The following is a 10,199-nucleotide window of genomic DNA, read 5'->3' as shown; positions in this document are numbered from 1 at the left end:
AGAGGTTTCTTGCTACATCACCCATGGAAGGTGATCTTTAAAACACAGCAATAAAAAATGGAGACTCTCCAACTGCTACAAACTTTATACCACAGAGGCCCCCATTTGATTCTAAGTCAGACCATTTTTAACAAGAATACCCAATCATACAACTTAATGTAGCTGGTGGTGGTGGCATCCTTCCCTCAATAGGAGGATGACAGTCTGCCAGTAAATAGGGAAGTCACTGGTAGTCCATAGATGACCTTAGATGACAGAGAAGGCTGATCCAAGATTTGCATGCTTGGTTGCAGAACAGTGGCAAATAGTTCTACAAGGAAGGAGTAAATTCTGGTGATATTGGGCCATTTTTCTTCCCCTTCAGGGAAAGAGCTTAATGCAGTAAATACTTTGGAATAGCAATTATGTGTCAGGGCTTATAACAACTTATGAAGAGATGTCTTGCACCTGGTGCTGAATCTTCTGCAGCTGGCGTCTTCTGGAAGCAATATACAGGACTAGATGGATCAGGGTCTGATTCAGTATGAAAATACCCATGTTCCTGGATAGGGATCCAAATTCTGTACTTAAAAGCAGCAGAAGAGAAATTTACAGGAGAACATGTTTTTGGCGTGGGAGATGTACATCTACAGGTTTCCCTTGCCAACCACAGTTTTGCCAACTATGATTTTAAGTATCTACGCTTAATATTCTGTCAACCATTTTGGCTACTATGGTATACAGTTTTAAGTAACCAAGGTTTTTTCTGGCCATGCATCAGCCCACCAACCGTGCCCTCCCAGGGGTGCACATAGCAGCAGTGCTGGGGGTGGAGGGAGTGCTTGCATGGAGCGGCCACCACATGCTGCACCACTTTCCTATGGCTGGTCATGGCTCCGTGGGCTGCTGACCAGCCAATCGTGCGCTGCTGGAGGCAAGCACAAAACACCTGCATCCTGCCATTCAGACAGGTGGGGGTGGAGAGGCAATGTGGTGTGCTGTCCTGGTGCACCCCTCCCCTTCCCCCGGGTAAGAGGCGAATGTACCAGGGAGACCTTGCTGTCGTGGCCCAGGTGTGCTCTGCCCACACATACCCCCTATGACCTGTCTAAGTATCCCTAGGGGTACGTATACCCCCAGTTGAAAACCCCTATATTAAAAGGTAAATAAAAATGATTTTTATATACTGTATGTTCCTTTATTATTCATATTCAAGTCCCTAACCCCATTTTCGCATAAACCTTTTGTCTTACCAATCACAGTTTTGCCAACCATGGGAATTTTCAGGAACCTAACCCCCGCGGTTGGCAAGGGACATTTGTATGTATCATTTGGATGTTAAATGAAGGGGTGCTCTACCAATTGCTAAAATAGATCTAAAGAATTATTTTTGGATCCTGAGTTCAATGGAAACTATTGGCCAAATCTAAGCCTTACAATTTATGTATTTTGGCTCCAAATTTAAAATGAATGTTAGAAATATTATTAAAAATGCATTATCAATAGCTGTTAGCTCCCATCAATAGTTGTCCTTTGATTAAGTACGGCTGCCAGCCTTCCTTGTCTCCCTAATGAGAGAGGGAAGGGGGGGGGTTGGGAACTGAAGGAAAACTCTAAGAGCTCTCTTTGTTCTGCAAATTTACTATCTCTTTGTTAGAGTAAAGCATATACTCCTTAGCGTTCTCATGTAGATAAGAGTAAATTGCAATTTTTAATGGTCCTGTCCTTGGGGCAGAGAAGGTTTGAACTTTTGGTAACCTAAAATACGTTCTGAGCAGGCGCAATCAGCTAATACATATTAAGCCTATCCGCCCCGCATACTTAAGTAGTTAATTATAATACACATGGGATGCATGATCTGACGTATTCTCATGCATGTTTGTATGAACCGGAAATGAGTTGTAAGAGTTCCTGCTTCTGTACACGTGCCAGAAGAGAGGGGATAAAAGCCTGCTAATGATGGTACTCAGGGGCAGAGGGTTTTGATCTTTTGTCTTCTCCCTCTGACCCTATTTGCAAATATATACCTTTTGTCTCACCAACAATGTGTGCCTAAGAATTTGTTATTCAATGAGCCTCCAAAGAAAACGAACCGAGAGAGAGAGTTTTTTTTTTTTTTACCTCAATTTGGCGCCCAACGTGGGGCATTCTTTGGATAACTCCGGAGTTCGTCGGCACATCGTCTCTGCCCCCCTGGGGGGTTTGCGCGCCGAGCCTTTCTTTTTGGCTCGCCCTGAGGGGGGGCTTGAGGTGTGAGCCGGAACATCCGGAACACTAAGAGCTCCTATGCAAATTTTGTTTTTTTTTGGAGTCTCCAGGTACACATTTTTGGCTTTGGATCGAGATCTCTGGGGTATCTGAGTGAGTATACGAACTCCCTTTGCCCAATTTGGTTCTGGGTCCGGAGCAGGAGGTGTGCATGTTCTCATGGTAAATCATCTGCTGTAAGGGACTTTTTGGTATTTGGTGTGCCTTGGGTGCACTTTTGTGGGCAAAATGGGTACGGTTAGCTCCCGTGTAGAAAACACGGATACCCCTCTAAGGTGCTTATTACGTCATTTTAATAAATTTGCAAGGCCGGCCGATTACGGAATAAAAATGAAAAAAGATGATTTAATTAAGTTCTGTCAACTCGAGTGGCCAACATTTGGGGTCCACTGGACCCCGAAAGGATCCTTTGTGCTAAAAGAAGTGATAGCTATCCATGAAATTGTTATGCAAAATGGGTATTGGAATCAGTTTCCTTATATTGATTGTTGGTTGTGGGTGGTTCAAAATCAGCCACCTTGGATTAAGAATTACTTAGTAAAGTCTCATGTGATGCTTGTTAAGAAAAAGACTCGGGGGGGGGCGCCTGTACTTCCTGAGTCTAATGAGGGGGGGAATTCTGAATTGGCTGAGTACCGGACCCGTGCTCCGGTTGCCCTGTCGGGTAGCGAAGATGAGTCAGACGCCTCCTCGGCATCCAGTCCTTCTGCACCACCGCCCCCTCCCTTAGAGAGACCACCACCGACGTACCAAGGCATATCTAATGAGTTAGAGCGTGAGCCTCAGCCAAGTGCCTCATCTGAATCAGGAAATAAGGGTTATTATTTGCGCAAGCCTGTAGAGTCACAGCCGGTGCTAAACTGTCCGATGCGAGAGGTTATTGGGGAAGGAGGCACTGCAACTTTTGTCTACACCCCATTTAGCACTTCAGATTTATTTAACTGGAAGAATCAGAGCCCCTCTTTTCGTGAAGACCCTGAAAAGATGAGGGATTTGTTTTGATCCATTGGGCAGACTCATCGACCCACTTGGGCTGATGTCCAGATGATGCTCCAGACCCTCCTAACCCCGGAGGAGAGGAGATTAGTGTTGGGGACAGCAGAGCGTATTGCGGCAGCCAGAGTTGAGTTAGAGGGTGCTGCTGGTCGTACTCTGCGTGATACCTTCCCTGTAGAAGAGCCGAGATGGGATAATCACACTGCCGAAGGCAGAGAGCTGAGTGCACGGTATCTGGGAATTATAGTGGAAGCAATGGGAAAGGCAGTGCCTCGGGTTACCAATCTGTCTAAGTTGTATGAAGTGAGACAGGGAAAAGAGGAGGATCCCTCAGCTTTCCTTGGGAGGCTGTATGAGGCATTTCGCAGGTTTTCGGATCTGGATCCAGAAGCCCCAGATAACCAGCGCATGGTAAATCTTATGTTTATTGGTCAATCTGCTGCTGATATCCGTAAGAAGTTACAGAAAACTGAGGGAGGTGCTGGGAAACCGATTTCAGAGCTGGTGGAAATTGCATATAAGGTGTATGGGAATCGTGAGCAAGTGCAGGAGCGCAAGGAGGATAAAAAGGCTCAGCGACAGATGGCAGCACTAGCAGCTGCTATAACTGGAGGGAACTCTGAAAAGGCTGGGATGCAGAAGGGGAAAGGAGAAAGAGTGGGAGCAGACGTTTGTGCTTATTGCAAAGAGAAAGGACACTGGAAAAGGGAATGCCCGAAGTTGAAGGAGAAGAGAGAGAGGGAACCGAGAGGTCACCTCATGCGGGCAGAAGACAAGGGTGAGGATTCAGAATGAAGGGGACAGGGATCTAAGACCACTACCCTTCGGGTTGGAGCCCGAGAAAATCCCATGGTAACCATTAGGGTTGGTGGCAAAAACTTTGAAGCCTTGGTGGATACTGGGGCTACATTTTCAATGATTCCAGAAAAACCCCCCTGTGCAGGAACTAGTGAACAGCATGTACTTGTAGAAGGGATTGAGGGAGTGCAAACCCGACTCCCTGTTTGTAAACCACTCCTCACCAAAGTGGGAGATCATTTGCTTGAGCACTCCTTTGTGTATTCTCCAAGTTGCCCGGTTGCACTCCTTGGGCGGGACTTACTCACAAAATTGCAAGCTGAGATCTTTTTCAGAGACGATCAGATGGTGGTCCAGCTACCTGTCAAGCAGAGCTCGAACTATCAGATGGCTCTCCTGGAGGACCGACGCCCTGCAGTAAGTCCAGAAGATCACATGACTGGAGTAGACCCCTCAGTATGGGCTGATGGAACCCCTGCGCGAGCTAAGTCCGTCTCCCCGGTAAGGATCGTACTCAAGGATGGGGAGGGGCCTGTTCGGGTAAAGCAGTACCCACTCAGCCGAGCGGCCAGAGCTGGACTCAAGCCGTTAATAGAGAAATACAAGAGGTACGGATGGCTAGTGGAAGGGTCTTCACCCTATAACACCCCCATCCTTGGAGTGCCGAAGGCAGATGGGGTCTCATACAGACTGGTCCAAGACTTACGGGCAGTAAATAAGAAGGTCCTTTCAGACCATCCTGTAGTCCCGAACCCTCACACGATTTTGACACAAGTACCGGGGGAAGCTGAAATATTTTCAGTGCTAGATTTGAAAGATGCTTTCTTCTCTATTCCCCTTCACCGAGACAGTCAAAAATTGTTTGCTTTTGAATGGGAGGATCCAGACACCTTCCATAAAGCCCAACTCATGTGGACAGTTCTCCCACAAGGATTCGTAGCAGCCCCTCATATTTTCGGACTTGCCCTTCAGAAGGACTTGGAGGAGTGGAAGGGATCACACCCCGCAGTGACTCTCCTCCAGTATGTGGATGACCTGCTAGTTGCAAGCCCAAACTTGCAGCTCTGTGAGGAAGCCACCAGGTCACTCCTAAACACTCTGGGAAAAAAAGGATATAAAGTTTCTAGAGAGAAAGCCCAGATATGTCAGCCTGAAGTCACATTTTTGGGATATAAGCTCTCAAAAAGAGTCAGAGCCCTAAGTGCAGATCGCATACAGGCAATCCAAGGTCTAACCCCACCTAAGTCACCCAAGGAGCTACGAGCATTCCTAGGGCTAACTGGGTTCTGTCGACTATGGATACCAGATTATGGTGGGAAGGCTAGACCACTATATGACTCACTAACTAAGGAGAGTCTCACTAAATGGAAATGGAATAAAGAAATGCAGCATGCCTTTGATCTGCTTAAAGCAGCATTAACCCAGCCCCCTGCCCTGGCCATCCCAAACAGTAAAAAGCCATATCGACTGTATGTTCATGAGAATCGAGGGGTTGCATCAGGGGTGCTGACACAGCCATCGGGCCCGACCTGGAGACCCGTGGGATATTACTCAAAGGTTCTAGATCCAGTGGCACTCGGGTGGCCAGCCTGTCTTCGGGCTGTGGCAGCCACAGCAGTGGTTGTTGAAGAAGCCCAGAAGATAGTCATGGGTGCGGATATGGAAATACTCACTCCTCATGGAGTTCCCCAGATCCTAGGGACTGAGGGAGGGAAATTTCTTAACCCCTCCAGACAATCACGGTATGAGATATTTTTGCTCTCTAATCCAGGACTTACTTTCAAACATACTACAGCCTTAAACCCTGCAACCTTGCTGCCGGAGCCAGGAAAACCGATGCATGACTGCCTTGAGGTCCTAAATCAAACCACACAGGTGCGACCTGATCTTGCTGAGGACCCAATTGAGGACCCAGATGTTGAATACTTCGTAGACGGCTCCAGCTCTGTCATCGATGGAAAAAGACGAACAGGATGTGCAGTGGTAACCTTGGATAAGGTAGTATGGAGGGAGTCATTGCCAAGCTCATGGTCGGCACAGGCCGCAGAACTCACTGCGCTCACCCGAGCATTACAGCTGGGGACAGACCAGCGGGTTAATATATACACTGACTCTCGCTATGCTTTTTCTACAGTCCATGCACACGGACTATTGTGGAAAGAAAGGGGTTTTATTACGGCCTCTGGGAATAAAATTGCTAATGGCCCCAGATTATCAAGCTACTAGAGGCACTCCACCAGCCTAAAGAGGTAGCAGTCATTCATGTGCGGGCCCATGGGAAGGCTGCTGAGGAAAAGCATAAGCTTGGAAATGCAAAGGCTGATTCAGCAGCAAAGGAAGCTGCATTTATTGGGGGAGAAGCGGAGGAGGTATCCAAGCAGGCCATGTCCCATGCCATATGGCCAGACATCCAAGATTTAGTCCCACAGTATTCCCCTGAAGAAGATAAATTTGCACAAAGAGCTTGTGCAGAAAAGAACTCACAGGGGTGGTGGATGGTACCAGGAGGAAAAGTCATGATACCCAGGCCATTGCTTCGGGAGGTGCTGCAACAGCTCCATGCAAGAACCCATATGGGAGGCTTGGCCATGGGTGATCTAGTGATCCGCCAAGCAGTAGCTCCAGGGCTATATGTAGAAGCTCAGCGCATTGCTACCAAGTGCATCACATGCCAGAAAGTAAACCCCCGAAGGAAACCCCCTGTGCCAATGGGAGGTAGACCCTGGGCAGCGTACCCTGGACAGGCATGGCAGATTGATTTTGCCGAGCTCCCACGATCCGGACATCACGGGTTTTTACTTGTCATGGTAGACCAGCTCTCTGGTTGGGTCGAGGCCTGGCCCACCAGGACTGCCACTGCGGCTACAGTAGTGAAGTATTTGTTGCAGGAGATCATTCCACGGTATTCCCTGCCTGAGTCCATTGAGTCGGACCAAGGACAACACTTCGTGGGAAAAGTGGTTCAAGGAGTCGCGCAAACTCTCAAGGTTACTTGGAAATTACACACACCATGGAGACCACAAAGTTCAGGACAAGTGGAACGTATGAATAGGACTTTAAAGACTTTGCTCACCAAAATCTGTATTGAAACACGTCTTAAGTGGCCTCAAGCATTGCCGCTCGCCCTTACTTGCATTCGAAACACTCCCCGACGGGGCCTTAAATTGACCCCATATGAAATTATGTTTGGCAAGCCGCCTCGAGTCTTACCTCCTAGGATGCAAGAGAATGTAACTTTTGAATTAGGTAATAGTGAGCTTCATATGTACGTTATTGCTTTGCAGTCTGTCTTGTTTTCTCTTCACAGGTATGCAGCCTCCTTTCAGCGCCTGCCTTTAAACGTACCGGTACATGACTTCTCCCCGGGAGACTGGGTCTTGGTGCAGCGGTGGAAAAAGGAACCTCTGACTGAGAGGTGGAGTGGCCCTTTCCAGGTACTTCTAACAACCCACACCGCTGTAAAGATTGCTGGCCATGACCGTTGGATACACCATACCCGTGTGAAACGACATCCACAAGCGTCAGAGGACAACAACTCCCAAGACGAACTCACTCCGGAAGCTGAGTCGTCTTCGGAACAAGAAGCCAGCAAGTGGAGCTGTGAACCTACTGGTGATCTCCAAGTGCGCCTGAGACGGCTTAATCAAAGTTCAGAAAATTAGTCCAGAAAGTAAAAGGGAAAATATGGTGGGAATTATAATGTGCCTTGTTGTTATCTGCATAATGAAAGAAGCAGGATTGCATAGCCTTAGCCACTGGCCTATGCCCCCGCTTTCCCAAATTACTCCCCCAGGGACAAATTTGTATGTTGATATGATGGAGAGAATTGCAAGTACTTTTAATCTTACCAACTGCTGGGCCTGTGGGGGGCTCCGAGAGGCCGGAGAACAGTGGCCTTGGAGGGCTTTTCCTTTGGCCCCAAAATGGTTAGTCAGTGACAAAGCAGATGTTAAGAGTACTGGTCAAGAATGGAATGAAAACCACAGCTCGGATCTTTCCCAAGTGGCCTTGGGAGAGTACTGTATTAGCAGTAATGGTACAGGAAAGAGGTTAGGACATAGTCAGTGTACATGGACATTAAAATGGGCCCGAGTATGCAGCAGGTATGCTGATCAATGGAATTCTGCTGCCGTTAGGCTCCCAATCTCCACACAGATGCAAAATCTCAAAAGGACAAGAATATTACCTTTCGATCCTGACCCTACCAGATGTCAGGCATATGAAAAGACCCGAGGCGAACGATTTACCTACATTTATAAGTGGCAATGGGCACACCTGAATGGCACAGTGGCAAGGTTTAATGCATATTGGAGTGCCTTAAATGACACAAATGAAATAACCAAGTGCGAGTATAGGGATAAAGATGGCGTATGGAAATGTCAGTTTAAACTGAGTAACTATCACACTGGCCCTTTAGGGCATAAAGGCACCAAATACTATCCCCTTCTTTTCCACAGCCGTGACCCCCTAGCCTTGGGAGGGGAACACAGGGCCCTAAAAGGACATTATTGGATTTGTGGAAAGCGTGCCTATACGGTCCTACCACGAGGGTGGACGGGAACCTGCTATATTGGAGTAATTGTACCATCTTTCTTTTTGTTACCATCTGAGGGTGGAAATAAGCTAGGAGTCTCTTTGTATGATGATTGGAACAGGGCCAAGAGAAGTATTGATGTAAGTTTAACACAGGGTGGCTCCCAAAAGTGGAAGGAGGATGAGTGGCCTCCTCAGAGGATTATTGAGTATTATGGACCAGCTACATGGGCTAATGATGGAAGTTGGGGCTACCGGACACCAATATATATGCTGAATAGAATCATCCGGTTGCAGGCAGTCTTGGAAGTAATTACTAACCAGACCGCCACTGCTCTCGAGTTGCTGGCTCGACAAAGTTCTCAGATGAGGGAAGCCATATACCAAAATCGAATGGCTTTAGACTATTTACTCGCAGAGGATGGCGGAGTCTGTGGAAAGTTCAACCTTTCTAATTGTTGCCTCCAAATAGATGATAACGGGAAGGTGGTCTTAGAGATTGCCAAAGAGATTAGGAAAATAGCCCATGTACCAATACAAACGTGGGAAACCACATGGAATAAGGACTGGTGGTTTCAATTATTTGGAGGACCCTGGTGGAAAAAAGTAGGGTTTGTGCTTTTGTGTGCTCTAACTGGTTTGATTTTTATCCCTTGTCTCATTCCTTGTCTTACTAGATTGATAACCACCACAGTAGAAGGAATGCAGGTTGCAGCAGTCCCTCTAAAAGCACAGACTGTAGCAAAAGTCATGGTCCTCAGAAGAATCCCTCGTAATTATCTTGATATGCCCAAATGAAGTAAAGATCAGAAAGCATCTTGAGGGGGGAATATTGTTAGAAATATTATTAAAAATGCATTATCAATAGCTGTTAGCTCCCATCAATAGTTGTCCTTTGATTAAGTACGGCTGCCAGCCTTCCTTGTCTCCCTAATGAGAGAGGGAAGGGGGGGGGTTGGGAACTGAAGGAAAACTCTAAGAGCTCTCTTTGTTCTGCAAATTTACTATCTCTTTGTTAGAGTAAAGCATATACTCCTTAGCGTTCTCATGTAGATAAGAGTAAATTGCAATTTTTAATGGTCCTGTCCTTGGGGCAGAGAAGGTTTGAACTTTTGGTAACCTAAAATACGTTCTGAGCAGGCGCAATCAGCTAATACATATTAAGCCTATCCGCCCCGCATACTTAAGTAGTTAATTATAATACACATGGGATGCATGATCTGACGTATTCTCATGCATGTTTGTATGAACCGGAAATGAGTTGTAAGAGTTCCTGCTTCTGTACACGTGCCAGAAGAGAGGGGATAAAAGCCTGCTAATGATGGTACTCAGGGGCAGAGGGTTTTGATCTTTTGTCTTCTCCCTCTGACCCTATTTGCAAATATATACCTTTTGTCTCACCAACAATGTGTGCCTAAGAATTTGTTATTCAATGAGCCTCCAAAGAAAACGAACCGAGAGAGAGAGTTTTTTTTTTTTTTACCTCAGAATTTTAGTAAATCTGCTGCTGGTTGCTATGGAAATGCAATAGGTTGCGTTAAACAAATCAGTTTCACCAAACCACAAAACAAACTTCTCTTTTTGTAGAACTGTGATTAGCTTAATACAGGGATGTCCAACCTTTT

At 46.7% G+C, this 10,199-nt stretch overlaps 1 protein-coding gene across 3 annotated transcripts; it reads left to right on the top strand.

Moving 5' to 3' along the window:
* The first annotated feature begins 1,457 nt into the window (after positions 1-1,457).
* Positions 1,458-9,981, top strand: LOC149867043 (endogenous retrovirus group 3 member 1 Env polyprotein-like). Of its 3 annotated transcripts, none has more exons than XM_090044670.1 (2): positions 1,458-1,941; positions 7,349-9,981. In XM_090044670.1, exon 2 carries the CDS (start codon positions 7,726-7,728, stop codon positions 9,370-9,372), a length of 1,647 nt encoding a protein of 548 aa, XP_089900796.1. In that variant the 5' UTR covers positions 1,458-1,941; positions 7,349-7,725; the 3' UTR covers positions 9,373-9,981. The 3 variants fall into 3 exon arrangements, with proteins under 3 accessions (XP_089900796.1, XP_089900795.1, XP_089900794.1); XM_090044669.1 differs by having other exon boundaries at positions 1,458-2,340; XM_090044668.1 differs by having other exon boundaries at positions 1,458-2,409.
* Positions 9,982-10,199: the final 218 nt, after the last annotated feature.

The sequence above is a fragment of the Crocodylus siamensis genome, chromosome 4, assembly GCF_052110815.1.
Source record: "Crocodylus siamensis isolate JL-2025a chromosome 4, ASM5211081v1, whole genome shotgun sequence".
In the NCBI taxonomy this organism is placed as follows: Eukaryota; Metazoa; Chordata; order Crocodylia; family Crocodylidae; genus Crocodylus; species Crocodylus siamensis.
The sequence above is the reverse complement of the archived record's forward strand: the minus strand, read 5'-3'. Positions and strand labels throughout refer to the sequence as shown.